Here is a 21,641-nt window from a genome sequence, read left to right as displayed (position 1 = left end):
TCCTCTCCTGTGTGATACTGTCTGCTGAGCTGTGTATCTAATCCTATCCTGTGTGATACTGTCTGCTGAGCCGTGTATCTAATCCTATCCTGTGTGATACTGTCTGCTGAGCCGTGTATCTAATCCTATCCTGTGTGATACTGCCTGCTGAGCCGTGTATCTAATTTTCAGGTGCGATACCGTCTTTGCCCGGTGTAAAGATGGCGGCAGTAGTACACGTTGCAGATCACGTGTCTGTCGCCTCCGGATGTGACGTCTCCGCCCGCTCTGGACATTTGGATCATGTGGAGCTGTGATTGGCTGCTGTGGACTCAGCGTTTCTATGGCAGCCCCTCCTCGCTCCGCCTACCCGGCCAAGATGGCGAAGGGACCGATCAACGTATGAGACGGAGGAGGAGCTGCGGGGATATCACCGGGAGCAGCAGCGGCAGAGGAGGCAGCGGGAGCGACGGACGGCGGCACCTTCTCTCCTTGCTCGGGGAGCGGCCTGGGCTCAGCTGTGTTCCGCGCTGCACGGAGCCCCGGGCCCAAAGCGCCGAGACCGCACAGGCCTGCCCGGGGCGCAGCCAGGACGGAGGGGCGGGCGGCGCTGCTGTCAGTCAGGGAAGCACCTGCGGGGCTGTCAGTGAGGGCACAGCCGGACTCCTGGCACATCTGGCGGTGAGGAGCCCATAGATCCCGGCGGAGCTGTCAGTGAGGACTTCCGCTGGCCCTGGACTCCACACCTGGCCCTGGACACCTAGCATTGAGGGCCCCGCTGGCCGTGGACTCCTGACCCCTGGGCTCTGCGCTCCCCTGTGTACTGGCCCTGGAGACCTGACCCCTGGGCTCTGCGCTCCCTTGTGTACTGGCCCTGGACACCTAGCATTGAGGGCCCCGCTGGCCCTGGACTCCTGACCCCTGGGCTCTGCGCTCCCCTGTGTACTGGCCCTGGACTCTTGGGCTCTGCGCTCCCCTGTGTACTGGCCCTGGACACCTGGCATTGAGGGCCCCGCTGGCCCTGGACTCCTGACCCCTGGGCTCTGCGCTCCCCTGTATACTGGCCCTGGACTCCTGACCCCTGGGCTCTGCGCTCCCTTGTGTACTGGCCCTGGACACCTAGCATTGAGGGCCCCGCTGGCCCTGGACTCCTGACCCCTGGGCTCTGCGCTCCCCTGTATACTGGCCCTGGACTCCTGACCCCTGGGCTCTGCGCTCCCCTGTATACTGGCCCTGGACTCCTGACCCCCGGGCTCTGCGCTCCCTTGTGTACTGGCCCTGGACACCTAGCATTGAGGGCCCCGCTGGCCCTGGACTCCTGACCCCTGGGCTCTGCGCTCCCCTGTGTACTGGCCCTGGACTCCTGGGCTCTGCGCTCCCCTGTGTACTGGCCCTGGACACCTGGCATTGAGGGCCCCGCTGGCCCTGGACTCCTGACCCCTGGGCTCTGCGCTCCCCTCTATACTGGCCCTGGACTACTGACCCATGGGCTCTGCGCTCCCCTGTGTACTGGCCCTGGACGCCTGACCCCTGGGCTCTGCGCTCTCCTGTATACTGGCCCTGGACTCCTGACCCCCGTGCTCTGCGCTCCCCTGTGTACTGGCCTCGCCCTTCTGGTGCCCGGGGAGCCGACTGGCAGGACCTCTGACCGCCCCTTGTCCCTCAATGCATTGCACGTTTGGCATCACCTGATCGGGCTGTCAGACATGACCACCCCAGCGCTGCTGCCACTGTCCGGACGCAGGATCCCTCCCCTCAGCCTGGGCACGTCGTCCATCCCTCACCACCGCGCCACGCTGAGGCTCTCGGAGAAGTTCATCCTGCTCCTCATCCTCAGTGCCTTCATCACACTCTGTTTCGGGGCCTTCTTCTTCCTGCCGGACTCCACCAAGCACAAGCGCTTTGACCTGGGGCTGGAGGACGTGCTCATCCCTCACATAGAGTCCAACAAGGGGGACAAGAACACTGGCGGCTTCCTGATCCACGGGCTGGGCCACGACGAGCACCGCCACAGGTAAGGGCAGCGCAGGCATAGATGGACCCCACCACACTGCAGCCGGGCACGGGGTGTGAAGACCCCGGGCATTCCGTGGGCGTAACGCTGCTCAGATAACACAGGGTGAGAGTAAAACAGCGTGCCAATACTTTATTGAACCACAAAGCGGACAATGAACACCCAGAACAGTCCCAGCAAATACCCAACATGGTACAGCATGACACAGTCTCACCCTTCCTTCTCCTCCCGCCTGGGATAGAACAGCTGCTGCTTTGGGACTTCCAGGGGCAACTACCTCAACCAGTGGCCCCCCGCTTCTGGCGGGCCCCCACAGAGAGGAGGTAGTGGCAAGCTTAGGAAGTTAGCAGCCCCTCGAGGTTCAAAACCAGTCCCACCCTGGCCTCTCCGAGAGTTTCCATGGAGCCAGATGACCGGCGCGTCACAATCTGGCTTCTCCGAATGTCTTCATGGGTTCTAGGCGACCGGAGGGTCCCACCTGGCAACCCCAAACAACATATCCATGGGGCCAGGTGACTTCAATCTTTCCAGTCAGGGCCGGCACCCTTAGGCCCTAATCATGTAGAATCCAAATCTGTGTCTCTTTGGGTAATGCCATGCAATTCATCTACTACCCTGAAGGATTTTCTCTCATTCAACTTGTAAAGTCTTCCCGATGCTCCTTGATTCTGCTTGCAGCACTACATGCATCCCTGCTTATATTTACATCTGTGTAAGGTCATCAGTCTCTTTCTTTCTTTCTTTCTCTCTTTCTTTCTTTCTCTCTCTCTCTCCTCGCCCCACATCCCTTTTCCTTGATGGGACACTCAGGTGTAGATCTGACTGTCTTTGTATTGTGGGAAGCCCCTGGAATCTCTTGTTGCGGACTGGCAGTGAAGAGGTTAATGTAGTTAGTCCTGGGGGGGCCTCAGCACTCGCTAATCACTTCCCATCACATCTGCAACCGGCATGGATTTATATAGTGTGACCGAAAGAATGGTAAAAAAATAAATATGATACTTACCTTCCGATGGCCTCCAGTGTCCTTATCTGATCCGTCCGGTGTCTAGCAGTGGTCTAAAAGGATCTTCCATGACGTCATTTACTGATGTGACCCATCAGATGACTAAATTACGTCATGCCAGGTCCTTTTAGACCATTGCGAGCTGCTGTGGAGACTGGGGGCCATCAGAAGGTAAGTATAATATTTATTTTTCATTTTATTCATTTTTTTTTTTTTTTTTACAGGTTCTTTGGTACCCGGGTCTGGAGGAGAGTCTCCTGTCCTCCACACCCGGGTACCATCCGCACATTGAAACGCATGGATTCCGCATGTACAGGTTCAGTGATGCGGATATTAAACGATTCAATGCAAGTCAATGGCGGCGAAAACGCTGCGATTCTGCAAAATAATTGTTAGTGGTGTGGAAATTTCCACAGCATGTGCACGGCACATGCAGATTATCATTGGGGAACATGGCAGGCCTTCTACCAAGCGTTTTTTAAGCGTTTCTGCGGCGGAATTGCTGCTGTGGAAACGCTTAAAAAACGCATCGTGGTAACACAGCCTTACTGTGAACAGTTCAGCAAGTTGTAGATGAAATGATCTAAAAGGCCTAAAGTTACAGATGACACATTTCCTTTGTGTTTTAGGCAAAAAATATATATATTTTCATCTTTTGACATTTTAAAAATTACAGAAAAGGAAAATGGGCCAATGGAAAAGTTGCACCTTTTGAGGTCGTCTATTGTGGATTGTGATGTGTATTTAGGATCATTATCCATTTGTAGAATCCTCTTTTAAGCTTCAGCTTTTTTACAGATGGTGTTATGTTTGCATCAAGAATTTGTTGAAATTTCATTGAATCCATTTTTCCTTCTACCTGTGAAATGTTCCCCGTGCCATTGGCTGCAACACACCCCCAAAGCATGATTGATCCTCCGCCATGCTTAATGGTTGGCGGGATGTTCCTTTCCTGAAATTCTCTGCCCTTTTTTCTCCACACATCACTGTGGCTAAAGAGTTTTATTTTACCTCATCGGTCTACAGGACTTGCTTCTTTGTGTGAAGACCTGGGGTCTTTCGTAGGCATAATACTACAGAGACAACAGAGGCTGATGGTAAAACAGTGTGGCAATACTTTATTGAACCACCAAGCAGACAGTAACATCTAGAACAGTCCCAGCAAATACCCAAGATGATACAACATTACACAGTCTCACCCTTTCGCTAGCCCGTCAGCAATAGAGCATAGACTTTGGGACTTCCAGTGGCCCCCTGCTTTTGGTGGACCCCCGCAGAAAGGAGGTGGCGGCAAGCTTAAGAAGCTGACAGTCCATTGAGGTACAAGGCCAGGAGACCCGAGGGTCCCACCCTGGCTTTCTCCGAACATATTCATGAATCCAGGTGACCGCATGATCCCAACCTGCCTAACCCAAACATATCCAATGGACCAGGCAACCGGATGATCCCAACCTGGCTTCTCAGAACATATGCATATGACCGGAGGGTCACAATCCTGGTTTCTCCATAGGGTCAGTGATGGTCAATGGAGCAGATCTGTATCCTTACAGCCAGGGCAGTGTCCCCTTAGACTGGCATCCTGTAGAATACAAATCTGTGTCCCTCGAGATGGAGCCATGCTAACAAGCTGCTGTCCTGAAGAGTGTCTCTGATTTTCTTAGAAGCACAATAGAAAACCCCTGTTTATATGTACATCTGTAGCTCAGGTCATCATTCACAGGTCAGGAGGGAAGGTGCAGGGCTCATTTCTCATTGTTTGAGCATTTAATCAATTTGCATAACTTATACACCTCTTCTCTGCAAGTCACCAAGCCACAGGATCCACACAATGGTTAATCAACATATTTAGCAAACATTCATTATTCACAGACGAAGAGAAGTCAACATTCAGACTTATGGCAAAAGTCCATGTTTCTTGTTCCACCCGAAGAAAGAAAAACACATAAATTCAAAAGTCAACATACACTATTATGTTTATTTCTCCTGGCCTAACGAATTTAGACGCCTGGCTAATTAAGATTAGAAGGAAATCGCTTGACAACCCGCATGCGGAAATGCATGTGAACAACGCTTCACATCCGCATGTCCCTGGCAGGAAAAACGCATGGACAATCCGCATGCGTTTTTTCTGCCAGAGATGCAGAAACGCTCAGGAAAAATCCGGAGCATTTCTGCATCGTGGGCACATCGCCTAACTCGGAATCAGTAATGTAATGTATGTACACAGTGTCTGCACCAGCAGAATAGTGAGTGCAGCTCTGGAGTATAATGCAGGATGTAACTCAGGATCAGTAATGTAATGTATGTACACAGTGACTGCACCAGCAGAATAGTGAGTGCAGCTCTGGAGTATAATACAGGATGTAACTCAGTATCAGTAATGTAATGTATGTACACAGTGACTGCACCAGCAGAATAGTGAGTGCAGCTCTGGAGTATAATGCAGGATGTAACTCAGGATCTGTAATGTATGTACACAGTGACTGCACCAGCAGAATAGTGAGTGCAGCTCTGGAGTATAATACAGGATGTAACTCAGTATCAGTAATGTAATGTATGTACACAGTGACTGCACCAGCAGAATAGGGAGTGCAGCTCTGGAGTATAATACAGGAGGTAACTCAGGATCAGTAATGTAATGTATGTACACAGTGACTGCACCAGCAGAATAGTGAGTGCAGCTCTGGAGTATAATACAGGATGTAACTCAGGATCAGTAATGTAATGTATGTACACAGTGACTGCACCAGCAGAATAGGGAGTGCAGCTCTGGAGTATAATACAGGATGTAACTCAGGATCAGTAATGTAATGTATGTACACAGTGACTGCACCAGCAGAATAGTGAGTGCAGCTCTGGGGTATAATACAGGATGTAACTCAGGATCAGTAATGTAATGTCTGTACACAGTGACTGCACCAGCAGAATAGTGAGTGCAGCTCTGGAGTATAATACAGGAGGTAACTCAGGATCAGTAATGTAATGTATGTACACAGTGACTGCACCAGCAGAATAGTGAGTGCAGCTCTGGAGTATAATACAGGATGTAACTCAGGATCAGTAATGTATGTACACAGTGACTGCACCAGCAGAATAGTGAGTGCAGCTCTGGAGTATAATACAGGATGTAACTCAGGATCAGTAATGTAATGTATGTACACAGTAACTGCACCAGCAGAATAGTGAGTGCAGCTCTGGAGTATAATACAGGATGTAACTCAGGATCAGTAATGTAATGTATGTACACAGTGACTGCACCAGCAGAATAGTGAGTGCAGCTCTGGAGTATAATACAGGATGTAACTCAGGATCAGTAATGTAATGTATGTACACAGTGACTGCACCAGCAGAATAGTGAGTGCAGCTCTGGGGTATAATACAGGATGTAACTCAGGATCAGTAATGTAATGTATGTACACAGTGACTGCACCAGCTGAATAGAGAGTGCAGCTCTGGAGTATAATACAGGATGTAACTTAGGATCAGTAATGTAATGTATGTACACAGTGACTGCACCAGCAGAATAGTGAGTGCAGCTCTGGGGTATAATACAGGATGTAACTCAGGATCAGTAATGTATGTACACAGTGACTGCACCAGCAGAATAGTGAGTGCAGCTCTGGAGTATAATACAGGAGGTAACTCAGGATCAGTAATGTATGTACACAGTGACTGCACCAGCAGAATAGTGAGCGCAGCTCTGGAGTATAATACAGGATGTAACTCAGGATCAGTAATGTATGTACACAGTGACTGCACCAGCAGAATAGTGAGCGCAGCTCTGGAGTATAATACAGGATGTAACTCAGGATCAGTAAAGTAATGTATGTACACAGTGACTGCACCAGCAGAATAGTGAGCGCAGCTCTGAAGTATAATACAGGATGTAACTCAGGATCAGTAATGTATGTACACAGTGACTGCACCAGCAGAATAGTGAGTGCAGCTCTGGGGTATAATACAGGATGCAACTCAGGATCAGTAAAGTAATGTATGTACACAGTGACTGCACCAGCAGAATAGTGAGTGCAGCTCTGGAGTATAATACAGGATGTAACTCAGGATCAGTAATGTAATGTATGTACACAGTGACTGCACCAGCAGAATAGTGAGTGCAGCTCTGGAGTATAATACAGGAGGTTACTCAGGATCAGTAATGTAATGTATGTACACAGTGACTGCACCAGCAGAATAGTGAGTGCAGCTCTGGAGTATAATACAGGAGGTAACTCAGGATCAGTAATGTAATGTAGGTACACAGTGACTGCACCAGCAGAATAGTGAGTGCAGCTCTAGAGTATAATACAGGATGTAACTCAGGATCAGTAATGTAATGTAGGTACACAGTGACTGCACCAGCAGAATAGTGAGTGCAGCTCTAGAGTATAATACAGGAGGTTACTCAGGATCAGTAATGTAATGTATGTACACAGTGACTGCACCAGCAGAATAGTGAGTGCAGCTCTGGAGTATAATACAGGATGTAACTCAGGATCAGTAATGTAATGTATGTACACAGTGACTGCACCAGCAGAATAGTGAGTGCAGCTCTGGAGTATAATACAGGAGGTAACTCAGGATCAGTAATGTAATGTATGTACACAGTGACTGCACCAGCAGAATAGTGAGTGCAGCTCTGGAGTATAATACAGGAGGTTACTCAGGATCAGTAATGTAATGTATGTACACAGTGACTGCACCAGCAGAATAGTGAGTGCAGCTCTGGAGTATAATACAGGAGGTAACTCAGGATCAGTAATGTAATGTAGGTACACAGTGACTGCACCAGCAGAATAGTGAGTGCAGCTCTGGAGTATAATACAGGAGGTAACTCAGGATCAGTAATGTAATGTATGTACACAGTGACTGCACCAGCAGAATAGTGAGTGCAGCTCTGCAGTACTGTTTGGATATAATTGGCTCTAGGGCAGGTGGCTTTTCTCTCCCTTTGTGTATTTCTGGGTGTAATATTTCTGATATTTGGTGATCTGGCCGGGATCCTGTGGCCCCCGCACTGCTCAGGTGTCTGGTCCTCAGTGCAGCTGATCCTTGATGATGGTGTCAGTGAGGGATCTGCAGATTTAGTGTTGGTCCTGTGCTCGGTGACCGGCGGCCTCCAGTGACCCAGAACGGTAAATAATCCTTGTGGTAAATGGGAAACGCCCGATGTATAATGTGCAGGGAGGACTGCCCCAACCGGTCTGGCCAGGATCTGGCAGCGTGTCAGGCTTTCTCTTGTCTGACGGTCGTAACCTATATATATATATATATATATTATACACACACCCTTCCTCTCTACCTGTCTGCTTTTATGATCGCACCCCGGAGTAATGGGTGCAGCGTACGCACCTTTCACATGTGGCAGATTCACTGCTGGTTCATGCACAGGGCGCAGACACAGAAGTGAGCCGGGGGTGAGGGGTAGGCAGAGGACAGAGGGGTCTTTAGAAGCAGAGGATGACTGCCCTGTCCTCCTCCTGAAGGGGGCGTGCTGGGGGGGTCTAGCAACTCCTTGCCCCCAGAGACGATATCGGCGCCGGTCTGGGAGTTCGGGGGGGGGGTTTACGTTTAAGCTCTTGATTTTCCTCCGATCATTGATCTCGCTGGTCCGTATAATCCATTGTGGGAGGATGACTATAAGCAAAGTCCATGCTGGGAGTTGTAGTTGGTAACCGCAGCGGAGCGCTGCAGATACATTACAGCGAGGGTCTGACTGACATGTCCCCTAAAGATAGGGCTGGATGCTGCCTGCATATGGGGGTCCTGGAGCGCTGCCCACCCTTCGCTATCACTGCAATGATCTGCCTTATCTGAGTCCATTAATGATCTATCTGTGCGGGAAGGGGAGTCATGGAGACAATACATGTGGGGGATGGGAGCATGAACCACACAGGCGTCATGTATGTAACAGGCGTGACCGGAGCGTGAGCATGTGCCGGAGGAGAGCATGGAGGACGTCAGAGGGTCCACGGCCTCCGATCATCACACAGAACACTAAACCTGAGCCACTCTGCAATATTAGACAAGATACTAAACCTGTGCGGCTCTGGATTATCAGACGAGATACTAAACCTGAGCGGCTCTGGATTATCAGACAAAATACTAAACCTGAGCGGCTCTGGATTATCAGACAAGATACCAAACCTGAGCGGCTCTGGATTATCAGACAAGATACCAAACCTGAGCGGCTCTGGATTATCAGACAGGACGCTAAACCTGACCCGCTCTGGATTATCAGACAGGACGCTAAACCTGACCCGCTCTGGATTATCAGACAGGACGCTAAACCTGACCCGCTCTGGATTATCAGACAGGACGCTAAACCTGACCCGCTCTGGATTATCAGACAGGACGCTAAACCTGACCCGCTCTGGATTATCAGACAGGACGCTCAACCTGACCCTCTCTGGATTATCAGACAGGACGCTCAACCTGACCCTCTCTGGATTATCAGACAGGACGCTCAACCTGACCCTCTCTGGATTATCAGACAGGACGCTCAACCTGACCCTCTCTGGATTATCAGACAGGACGCTCAACCTGACCCTCTCTGGATTATCAGACAGGACGCTCAACCTGACCCTCTCTGGATTATCAGACAGGACGCTCAACCTGACCCTCTCTGGATTATCAGACAGGACGCTCAACCTGACCCTCTCTGGATTATCAGACAGGACGCTCAACCTGACCCTCTCTGGATTAGCAGACAGGACGCTCAACCTGACCCTCTCTGGATTAGCAGACAGGACGCTCAACCTGACCCTCTCTGGATTAGCAGACAGGACGCTCAACCTGACCCTCTCTGGATTAGCAGACAGGACGCTCAACCTGACCCTCTCTGGATTAGCAGACAGGACGCTCAACCTGACCCTCTCTGGATTAGCAGACAGGACGCTCAACCTGACCCTCTCTGGATTAGCAGACAGGACGCTCAACCTGACCCTCTCTGGATTAGCAGACAGGACGCTCAACCTGACCCTCTCTGGATTAGCAGACAGGACGCTCAACCTGACCCTCTCTGGATTAGCAGACAGGACGCTCAACCTGACCCTCTCTGGATTAGCAGACAGGACGCTCAACCTGACCCGCTCTGGATTAGCAGACAGGACGCTCAACCTGACCCGCTCTGGATTAGCAGACAGGACGCTCAACCTGACCCGCTCTGGATTAGCAGACAGGACGCTCAACCTGACCCGCTCTGGATTATCAAACAGGATTAGTGATGAGCGAGCATGTTCTGTTAACCCTTTCGGCGAGCATGCTTGGGTGCTCGCTGAGTATTTGTGGCTTGCTCGAATGTTATGTTTGAGTCACTCAGTGTGCATGATTTTCGACTGTTAGGCATTCCTCACATGTATTAAAAATGTCAAACAGGAATGCCACTCTGGATTATCAGACTGGATACTAAACCTGAGCCACTCTGGATTATCAGACTGGATACTAAACCTGAGCCACTCTGGATTATCAGACTGGATACTAAACCTGAGCCACTCTGGATTATCAGACTGGATAATAAACCTGAGCCACTCTGGATTGTCAGACTGGATACTAAACCTGGGCCGGTCTGGATTGTCAGACTGGATACTAAACCTGGGCCGGTCTGGATTGTCAGACTGGATACTAAACCTGGGCCGGTCTGGATTGTCAGACTGGATACTAAACCTGAGCCGCTCTGGGTTATCAGACAGAACAGCTGGAGCTCGGATATACCTGAGCCATCTGTGTGACTGGGCTCGGGTTCACCTCCGGTACTTTGTGTGTGTGTGTGACGGCGGGGCTCGGGTTCACTGGGTGAGAGGTGTCTGACATGGGGTGTAGGGACTAAAGTTTCTCCATGTGGAGAGCTTAAGGAGACTTAGGCTATGTTCACACAAGTTGTTTTTTTTTCTGCACTGGCAGAGCATTGAGTTTGTAGGACACTCTTTGCTTTCACACTATGGGGTCTGCCATTCAGTTTGCACTGCATTGTTCAGTTTCACACCTCCCTGGGCCACAGGTATTGTTCACTCTCACAGGTAGCACAGTCAATGTTTACACTTTTCACATCACTATTTAACCCCTTAGTGACCAGACCATTTTTTTTTTTTTTAATCTGACCACTGTCACTTTATGTAGTAATAACTCTGGAATACTTCAACATATCCAATTGATTTTGAGATTTTTTTTGTGACACATGATACTTTATGATAATGGTAAAGTTAGGTTGTAATGTTTTTGCTTTTATTTATAAAAATTATCTGAAATTTTACAAAAAATGTTTTAAAAATTTCAATTTTCAAGCTTTGAATGACTATCCCTTTACTCCCGATAGTCATACCACACAAAAACATTAATGAGTAACATTTCCCTCATGTCGGCTTCACATCAGCACCGAGTGTTATTTTACTCTGTTAGAATTTTAGAAGGTTTAAAAATTAGCAGTAATTTTTATTTATTTATTTTTTTCAAGAAAATTTACTAAACTTTTATTTTTATAGGGACCTGTTCAGTTTTGAAGTGACTTTGGGGGTCCTTTATGTTGGAAACCACCCAAAGGTCATACCGTTTTAAAAACTGTACCCCTCAACATATTTAAAATTGCTTTCAGGTAGTTCATTAACCCTTCAGGTGCTTTTCAGGAAGTAATGGAAAGTGGCATGACAAGAATGAAAAAGTTTTATTTTTACCACCTAAATTTTGATAGTCTGCCGGCTATAGCGGCCTTTGCAGAAGTTAAGGCCGTTATTTGGCCATTACCTGCCATGGCAAACATCATGACAACAGAATCAAGATCTCAGGGTGCTGATGGGGTTAAAGAGGAAGCCCCCACACTCTGTTAACCATTTAAATTCTGTAGTTACTTTTGATGGCAGAATCCTAAGCTACACTGATTGTGGCTGATATAGCAAGTTGTCAGCTATAATGTACAGGTGTTAGCTGCAGGATTGTCACCTGTCGGGGGATGCTAGTCTCTTTTTATATAGCAGATCAGTAAAAAGACGTCTATTGGTCACTGTCAGGGAAATATTAATGTCAGGAAAATGTTGTTCCTGACAAAGATGTTCACCCCCCCCTCCCTTAATTCCCCTTCTGCTCAGCACAAAAGCCCCAATTAACACACTCTTGAGAAATAGTTTACGCCAACAAATGCCAGCCAAGGAGTGTTATAATTTCATTTAGAAGCAAGCATCTTGTCCCTGGCAGACGCGGGGGGGGTAATTACTGTAATTCGCCTGTAACTGGAAAGTTGCTTTCCCAAGCTTCAAAGACAGTTTAACAGAAATTTCCAGCCGCGCCGACTCCGAAATGAAATATGAAATAATGTGAGTCCCATATGTCCGACAGTAACGGGACCCATATGTTTATTGACCAAATCAGCCCAAGAATGTATATGTAGTTTTTCAGGGCTGTAAGCAAAATCAGGGAGCTGTAGCGCAAAAACACCAGAATTGCAGACTGCAGTTATGGGATGTGTGGTCTCTGAGGATAAAATCATAAGGGAAAAAATGGCGTTGTTTGCAAGCTTCTGTGATCAACGAGCGATGAGTTATTGCAGAAGTTAGCGTTTTTAATAAAAATGTACAGGCTGGAGACCGGCCCACATGATGTCACCACAAGGGGCGTGTGGGCAGATCCCCCCCCCCCCCCTTAGGTATAAGAGAACCCATGGACAGTACTGAAGCACTCATTGCCAGGGGGTATAAGAATTATAATCAACGGGTCCTGTTCAATAACAGCATAATCTAACCGGGGAGCCCCTCCTCCACCTATGTTGAATCGTCTCAGCGATCGTATAGTGTAAGTTATCTTCTTTTATCCTGTTTATTTTATGTAACTGCTTACGTATTTTTAATGTCTCCTTTTGTAACATCCTTGTATATATTTTTCCTAAACACTACCTCCCTTTTGGATTAAATATAAAATTTTAATAGTTCTGTTTCTTTTGTTCTGTAATCGTTCCCTTCCCCGAGGCCATATACGCTACCAAAACGCAGGCGTCCGGCCAGGCCTGTATTATATTTCACACTCGGACGGTGGTGGCAGAGAATAATAATAATTGGGCTATCGTGAAGCTGACAGTGACCGTACGGAGGGCGTTAAACACGGATTCCAGGCTTTGGAATCCCAGAGGTGTGACACCATACGCTCACTGTTCGCTTGCCAATATCCATGTAGCGAGTAGTCTGGATCGCGTGCTCGCGACTCCAAATGAAATACGGACAGCGTGACTGCCCAGTGAGATATCGCGCGATTTCCCCCCCCCTCCCTCCCGGTGTCGTCTCTGTGTGTTGGAATCCCTGGCAGTCACTAAGGGGTTAAACTCTCCCAGTGCAGACAACCATTCCAGTGACCAAGACAAGATGGCTAATCACAAAATAGAATAATCACAAAAATTTTGCCATCAAATTCGCTTAAAAATAGCTGAAAAAAAAATTTGCTGCTTTTTTTTTTTTTTTCACCACCCAATACTTCCTACTGGTGAAAAAACGCTGAAAGGAGTGACCTGCTCTATATTCCAAAAACACAACCAAGGTAGAAAATACGCGGCAAACAAAAAGCAACGTGTGAACAGAGAATTCTGATTTCTCATAGACTTTTCTGGTACTGAAAAACACAGCTGAGAATTTGCATAAAAATCTGCTGCAAAACACGTGTGTGAACATATCCTAATAGGCTGATCCTATCCGAAGTCACGGGACAATGCCCTTTGCATGGTCCAGATTGACTTTTCAGATTGCTACTTCCAATAGGTGGCGCTAGAGTCCTGTCTCCCCATCTACAGAGGCCATTTGCATATTTAAAATCCCAGGGGAACATTGCAGGGCCTTAGTCTGCCCAGACCGACTCGGCCTCTCTACAAGCTGGTGGTGGAAGAGGAAAGAGAACGGTGGTGAAACCTGCTGGCCCCGGACACTGCGCCTCCATCAGGAGCAAGGAGCCCAATGGATGTGTGTGCCGGGAGCGCCCCCCAGTGCCTGCACCATACGGAGGGCCCCACCGCAGTGCCAATGGCCACGCACAGCAGAATAAACCAGTTTACAGATCTGGTCATCGGCCATGTTGGGGTTCTAAAACCTTGTCAGGGGCTGTAGTTGGAAAAACATTCCCACCAACAGCCAGATCTGCAGCCAATCAATGGAGACCAGATCACAGCAGACCGACCGTGGGCGACTGATCTGCATCCAATCAGTGGAGAGCAGATGACAGGAGTCCTATGTTATAGCAGTGCCTCTGCCTATGTTGTTCCCCCGGCTGCCTGTATTATGTCGCTCAGGCCCTTTCCCTCAGCCCGGTATACGGATTTTCCTTTATCATTGACAGGAGGTGTTATCTGAGCCGGGGGAGGGCTGCGGATGTGAAATATTAATCCTGTTCCTGCCGATATGAAGTATTAGTGGATTTATAGCCCCCGTTGCGCAGCACAGCGGGGGCCGCGTTCTGTGGGGAGCGCACATCACCGCACGGAATAATGCCGCCATATTGCTGCACACGTCTCTGGGATTATACGAGTGCTGTATGTGACGGGGCCGCGCTGAGGACGCAGCTCTGACCGATCACTGGCCACAGGGCAATATTGTCTGCGATTACCAGAGATCGCTGCGCGGCAGCGGTCAGGACCCCAAGTATCAGTACAATGCTGGGCAGCCCGGCCGGCCTACACTGGAGCTGCAGTCAGAATCCTGCAGAGCTGAAATCCGTGGCTGTCACTATACACATTAGGTGGCTGTTAGTTTAACTCCATATGTGCAACTTTAAGTGGTGCCCTCCAGGCTCCTCCCTCTGGACTCTCCCCCCTCCAGGCTCCTCCCTCTGGACTCTCCCCCTCCAGGCTCCTCCCTCTGGACTCTCCCCCCTCCAGGCTCCTCCCTCTGGACTCTCCCCCCTCCAGGCTCCTCCCTCTGGACTCTCCCCCCTCCAGGCTCCTCCCTCTGGACTCTCCCCCCTCCAGGCTCCTCCCTCTGGACTCTCCCCCCTCCAGGCTCCTCCCTCTGGACTCTCCCCCCTCCAGGCTCCTCCCTCTGGACTCTTTCCCCCCCCTCCCAGGCTCCTCCCTCTGGACTTCCGTCGTCGTCCTTACACAACCAGTACTGGGAATAACCTCAGACCCCCAGGACTGTGGTGACAACTGCAGATTGTGGGGGTCTTGGTTGCTCTCAGAATTAGGACACGGTCACACTATCAGTATTTGGTCAGTATTACATCAGTATTTGTAGCTAAACCCAGGAGTGGGTGATGAATACAGAAGTGGTGACGGGTTTCTATTATACTTTTCCTCTGATTGTTTTGTCTTACAAATACTGATGTAAAATAGTGAACGTGTGAACGTGGCCTTACAGTGAGGGCTGGGACAGGATGTGGAGGGGCCATGGGGAGCTCAGGTCCGGGCTGATGCTGGTCATTGATGGCATCTCATCTGTATAATCAGACCTTCATGCAGACCCAGATCCACCTCATGTCTCCAGTCACAGCCAGAGCTGCAGTCGCCGCTCTCCTGCCACCATGCTGCTCTCTGCTGGATTACTGGACTCCTCCCACAATGCACTGCAGCTCTTCATGCAGCCGCGGTCAGCACCAGATCCTGAGCGCTAACTGCAGCCTGCAGAATTGTGATTGCAGCTCTGGATGTGGCTGGAGTCTGCCCTGTTGCCGGTGGATTTGGGAGGGCCCCTCCGGTGGATGTAGGGGGGGCCCTGCCGTTGTCCCTGGTTGTTCCTTTGCTCCTGTAATAATTCTCCTCCCCGGTGATATAATGATCTCCTGCAGCGGCAGCCGATGACAGCAGCTGATTACCGGGTGCCGCAGGACGTCGCACCTCAGTCTGCGCTGTGCACACCTGATCTGTGCGTGAGACCTCCACCCGTACACTGGTGATGCTGTGTCTGTGTGTGAGGCCTCCACCCGTACACTGGTGATGCTGTGTCTGTGTGTGAGGCCTCCACCTGTACACTGGTGACGCTGTGTCTGTGTGTGAGGCCTCCACCCGTACACTGGTGACGCTGTGTCTGTGTGTGAGGCCTCCACCTGTACACTGGTGACGCTGTGTCTGTGTGTGAGGCCTCCACCCGTACACTGGTGATGCTGTGTCTGTGTGTGAGGCCTCCACCTGTACACTGGTGACGCTGTGTGTGAGGCCTCCGCCCGTACACTGGTGACACCTCTGCCCGTACACTGGTGACGCTGTGTCTGTGTGTGAGGCCTCCGCCTGTACACTGACGCTGTGTGTGAGGCCTCCGCCCGTACACTGGTGACACCTCTGCCCGTACACTGGTGACGCTGTGTCTGTGTGTGAGGCCTCCGCCTGTACACTGGTGACGCTGTGTCTGTGTGTGAGGCCTCCGTCTGTACACTGGTGACGCTGTGTCTGTGTGTGAGGCCTCAGCCTGTACACTGGTGACGCTGTGTCTGTGTGTGAGGCCTCAGCCTGTACACTGGTGACGCTGTGTCTGTGTGTGAGGCCTCCGCCTGTACACTGGTGACGCTGTGTCTGTGTGTGAGGCCTCCGCCTGTACACTGGTGACGCTGTGTCTGTGTGTGAGGCCTCCGTCTGTACACTGGTGACGCTGTGTCTGTGTGTGAGGCCTCCGCCTGTACACTGGTGACGCTGTGTCTGTGTGTGAGGCCTCCGCCTGTACACTGGTGACGCTGTGTCTGTGTGAGGCCTCCGCCTGTACACTGGTGACGCTGTGTCTGTGTGTGACGCCTCTGCCTGTACACTGGTGACGCTGTGTCTGTGTGTGAGGCCTCCGCCTGTACACTGGTGACGCTGTGTCTGTGTGTGAGGCCTCCGCCTGTACACTGGTGACGCTGTGTCTGTGTGTGAGGCCTCCGCCTGTACACTGGTGACGCTGTGTCTGTGCGTGAGGCCTCTGCCTGTACACTGGTGACGCTGTGTCTGTGTGTGAGGCCTCCGCCTGTACACTGGTGACGCTGTGTCTGTGTGTGCGTGAGGCCTCCGCCTGTACACTGGTGACGCTGTGTCTGTGTGTGAGGCCTCCGCCTGTACACTGGTGACGCTGTGTCTGTGTGTGTGTGAGGCCTCCGCCTGTACACTGGTGACGCTGTGTCTGTGTGTGAGGCCTCCGCCTGTACACTGGTGATGCTGTGTCTGTGTGTGAGGCCTCCACCCGTACACTGGTGACGCTGTGTCTGTGTGTGAGGCCTCCACCCGTACACTGGTGATGCTGTGTCTGTGTGTGAGGCCTCCACCCGTACACTGGTGATGCTGTGTCTGTGTGTGAGGCCTCCACCTGTACACTGGTGACGCTGTGTGTGAGGCCTCCGCCCGTACACTGGTGACACCTCTGCCCGTACACTGGTGACGCTGTGTCTGTGTGTGAGGCCTCCGCCTGTACACTGGTGACGCTGTGTCTGTGTGTGAGGCCTCAGCCTGTACACTGGTGACGCTGTGTCTGTGTGTGAGGCCTCAGCCTGTACACTGGTGACGCTGTGTCTGTGTGTGAGGCCTCCGTCTGTACACTGGTGACGCTGTGTCTGTGTGTGAGGCCTCCGCCTGTACACTGGTGACGCTGTGTCTGTGTGTGAGGCCTCCGCCTGTACACTGGTGACGCTGTGTCTGTGTGTGAGGCCTCCGCCTGTACACTGGTGACGCTGTGTCTGTGTGTGACGCCTCTGCCTGTACACTGGTGACGCTGTGTCTGTGTGTGAGGCCTCCGCCTGTACACTGGTGACGCTGTGTCTGTGTGTGAGGCCTCCGCCTGTACACTGGTGACGCTGTGTCTGTGCGTGAGGCCTCTGCCTGTACACTGGTGACGCTGTGTCTGTGTGTGAGGCCTCCGCCTGTACACTGGTGACGCTGTGTCTGTGTGTGCGTGAGGCCTCCGCCTGTACACTGGTGACGCTGTGTCTGTGTGTGAGGCCTCCGCCTGTACACTGGTGACGCTGTGTCTGTGTGTGTGAGGCCTCCGCCTGTACACTGGTGACGCTGTGTCTGTGTGTGTGAGGCCTCCGCCTGTACACTGGTGACGCTGTGTCTGTGTGTGTGAGGCCTCCGCCTGTACACTGGTGACACCTCTGCCCGTACACTGGTGATAGGGTGCAGGGTATACGTGGGCGCCGGTGTCTCCTGCTGGTTGGAGTCATTGTACAATGATGCAGTTGATTCCTGTTCTGCTGTCATTAATAGGATCATTCATGTCACCGGCTGAGGTCCCGTCTGTACTCAAGTCACACGCCTTCTGCCCCCTCGTTCTCTGACGTTCTCCATCTTTTTGCAGGGAGGATGAAGAGCAGCTGAGGAACAAGATCCGGGCGGACCACGAGCGAGCCCTGGAGGAGGCCAAGGAGAAGCTGAAGAAATCCCGGGACGAGATCCGGGCCGAGATCCAGACCGAGAAGAACAAACTGCTGGAGGAGCTGAAGAAGAAGGAGAACCCTCCCGTGCCCCTCATCCCTGTGCCCAACCTGCCTGAGCTGAAGAATGGAGACCCCGGGGACCCCGATATCCGAGAGAAGCGGGACAAGATCAAGGAGGTGAGACCTGTGGCCCCCCCCCCCCCTCCTCTGGCCGCTGGGCTCTGCGCCGCCCTCCCTCCTCTGGCCGCTGGGCTCTGCGCCGCCCTCCCTCCTCTGGCCGCTGGGCTCTGCGCCGCCCTCCCTCCTCTGGCCGCTGGGCTCTGCGCCGCCCTCCCTCCTCTGGCCGCTGGGCTCTGCGCCGCCCTCCCTCCTCTGGCCGCTGGGCTCTGCGACCCCTCGGTTGTTGGCTGACGTCTGTGCCGTCACCCTCGAGAAGGCGTTATACGGTATTATGGGGGAGTGGTTATACGCCGCTGACCAGTGTCCTCCGCAGATGATGAAGCACGCCTGGGACAACTACAGACAGTACGGCTGGGGACACAACGAGCTGAAGCCCATCGCCCGGAAGGGGCACTCCACGAATATATTCGGTGAGTCCTGACCTCGTCCTGCTCACACTGCTGAGGGTTTGTTACTATTGCATCAGCTCGGCAGCACCGATCTCGTTCTGTCGCCGGCACGGTGAGTAGTGTGCTCCTCTGACAGCAAGCGGAGATCTTATAAAAGATGAGGGAACACAAAGTCTACCAGTTGTACTTACAGGAGAATGGACGATCCCTTTAAGGCGTGGCAGGATATGTGGGGACTGCGCTGCCCCCTGTGGTGGCGGATGGCTCGGGGTCACCCTCGTCTTCACAGCGGGATGTGCTGGCACCGCCAGGCATCAGTTAACCCCTTGTTCTGCTTGGTGCAGGGAACTCGCAGATGGGCGCCACCATCGTGGACGCTCTGGATACGCTCTACATCATGGGGCTCCTGGACGAATTTCGCGATGGGCAGGAGTGGGTGACCAATAACCTGGACTTCAGCGTGGTGAGTGCTATGGAGCGGGCCCGGGGGGAAGGTGTGTGTGCGGGGTCATGCCCCGGGGGGAGTAAGGGTGGATTTGTTGGATGGTCGTGCCCCGGGGAAGGGAGGGATATTTGTTGGGTGGTCGTGCCCCGGGGGAAGGGAGGGATATTTGTTGGGTGGTCGTGCCCCGGGGAAGGGAGGGATATTTGTTGGGTGGTCGTGCCCCGGGGAAGGGAGGGATATTTGTTGGGTGGTCGTGCCCCCGGGAAGGGGGGGGTATTTGTTGGGTGGTCGTGCCCCGGGGAAGGGGGGGGGGGGATTTGTTGGGTGGTCATGCCCCGGGCAAGGGGGGGGGGGATTTGTTGGGTGGTCGTGCCCTGGGGAAGATTTGTTGGGTGGTCGTGCTCCGGGGAAGGGGGGGGATTTGTTGGGTGGTCGTGCTCCGGGGAAGGGGGGGGATTTGTTGGGTGGCCATGCCCCGGGGAAGGGGGAGGATTTGTTGGGTGGTCGTGCCCCGGGGAAGGGGGAGGATTTGTTGGGTGGTCGTGCCCCGGGGAAGGGGGGGGATTTGTTGGGTGGTCGTGCCCCGGGCAAGGGGGGGGGATTTGTCGGGTGGTCGTGCCCCGGGGAAGGGAGGGGGGGGGGGGATTTGTTGGGTGGTCATTCCCTGGGGAAGGGGGGGGGGATTTGTTGGGTGGTCGTGCTCCGGGGAAGGGGGGGGGGGGATTTGTTGGGTGGTCGTGCTCCGGGGAAGGGGGGGGGGGGATTTGTTGGGTGGTCGTGCCCTGGGGAAGATTTGTTGGGTGGTCGTGCTCCGTGGAAGGGGGGGATTTGTTGGGTGGCCGTGCCCCGGGGAAGGGGGAGGATTTGTTGGGTGGTCGTGCCCCGGGGAAGGGGGAGGATTTGTTGGGTGGTCGTGCCCCGGGGAAGGGGGGGGGGATTTGTTGGGTGGTCGTGCCCCGGGCAAGGGGGGGGGGATTTGTCGGGTGGTCGTGCCCCGGGGAAGGGAGGGGGGGGGGGATTTGTTGGGTGGTCATTCCCTGGGGAAGGGGGGGGATTTGTTGGGTGGTCGTGCTCCGGGGAAGGGGGGGGGATTTGTTGGGCGGTCGTGCTCCGGGGAAGGGGGGTGATTTGTTGGGTGGTCGTGCCCTGGGGAAGGGGGGGGATTTGTTGGGTGGTCGTGCCCCGGGGAAGGGGGGGAATTTGTTGGGTGGTCGTGCCCCGGGCAAGGGGGGGGATTTGTCGGGTGGTCGTGCCCCGGGGAAGGGAGGGGGGGGGGATTTGTTGGGTGGTCGTGCCCCTGGCAAGGGGGGAGATTTGTCGGGTGGTCGTGCCCCGGGGAAGGGAGGGGGGGGGGGGATTTGTTGGGTGGTCATTCCCTGGGCAAGGAGGGGGATTTGTCGGGTGGTCATGCCCCGGGCAAGGGGGGGGGATTTGTTGGGTGGTCGTGCCCTGGGGAAGATTTGTTGGGTGGTCGTGCTCCGTGGAAGGGGGGGGATTTGTTGGGTGGCCGTGCCCCGGGGAAGGGGGAGGATTTGTTGGGTGGTCGTGCCCCGGGGAAGGGGGAGGATTTGTTGGGTGGTCGTGCCCCGGGGAAGGGGGGGGGATTTGTTGGGTGGTCGTGCCCCGGGCAAGGGGGGGGCATTTGTCGGGTGGTCGTGCCCCGGGGAAGGGAGGGGGGGGGGATTTGTTGGGTGGTCATTCCCTGGGGAAGGGGGGGGATTTGTTGGGTGGTCGTGCTCCGGGGAAGGGGGGGGGATTTGTTGGGCGGTCGTGCTCCGGGGAAGGGGGGTGATTTGTTGGGTGGTCGTGCCCTGGGGAAGGTGGGGGATTTGTTGGGTGGTCGTGCCCCGGGGAAGGGGGGGGATTTGTTGGGTGGTCGTGCTCCGGGGAAGGGGGGGATTTGCTGGGTGGTCGTGCCCTGGGCAGGGGGGGGGGATTTGTCGAGTGGTCGTGCCCCGGGCAAGGGGGGGGATTTGTCGGGTGGTCGTGCCCCGGGCAAGGGGGGGGATTTGTCGGGTGGTCGTGCCCCGGGGAAGGGGGAAGATTTGTTGGGTGGTCGTGCCCCGGGCAAGGGGGGAGATTTGTCGGGTGGTCGTGCCCCGGGGAAGGGAGGGGGGGGGGATTTGTTGGGTGGTCGTGCCCCGGGGAAGGGGGGGGATTTGTTGGGTGGTCGTGCTCCGTGAAAGATTTGTTGGGTGGTCGTGCCCTGGGGAAGGGGGGGGGGATTTTTTGGGTTGTCTTGCCTCGGGAAAGATGGGGGAATTTGTTGGGTGGTCGTGCCCTGGGGAAGGGGGGGGGATTTTTTGGGTTGTCGTGCCCCGGGGAAGGGGGGGGGGA

At 53.2% G+C, this 21,641-nt stretch overlaps 1 protein-coding gene across 1 annotated transcript in view; it reads left to right on the top strand.

Annotated features, from left to right (window-relative positions):
• Positions 1-313: 313 nt before the first annotated feature.
• MAN1A2 (mannosidase alpha class 1A member 2) overlaps positions 314-21,641 on the top strand; it is a 71,384-nt gene continuing 50,056 nt past the window's right edge. Inside the window, exons 1-4 of the mRNA XM_073668738.1 lie at positions 314-1,993; positions 18,212-18,467; positions 18,784-18,880; positions 19,204-19,322. Of these exons, the coding sequence (XP_073524839.1) occupies positions 1,686-1,993; positions 18,212-18,467; positions 18,784-18,880; positions 19,204-19,322 (780 nt within the window). The 5' untranslated portion in view covers positions 314-1,685. The remainder of the gene's footprint in view (positions 1,994-18,211; positions 18,468-18,783; positions 18,881-19,203; positions 19,323-21,641) is intronic.

Source organism: Phyllobates terribilis, unplaced genomic scaffold (assembly GCF_046119375.1).
Source record: "Phyllobates terribilis strain yellow unplaced genomic scaffold, ASM4611937v1 Scaffold_2__4_contigs__length_985480577, whole genome shotgun sequence".
NCBI classification, from domain to species: Eukaryota; Metazoa; Chordata; class Amphibia; order Anura; family Dendrobatidae; genus Phyllobates; species Phyllobates terribilis.
The sequence above is the reverse complement of the archived record's forward strand: the minus strand, read 5'-3'. Positions and strand labels throughout refer to the sequence as shown.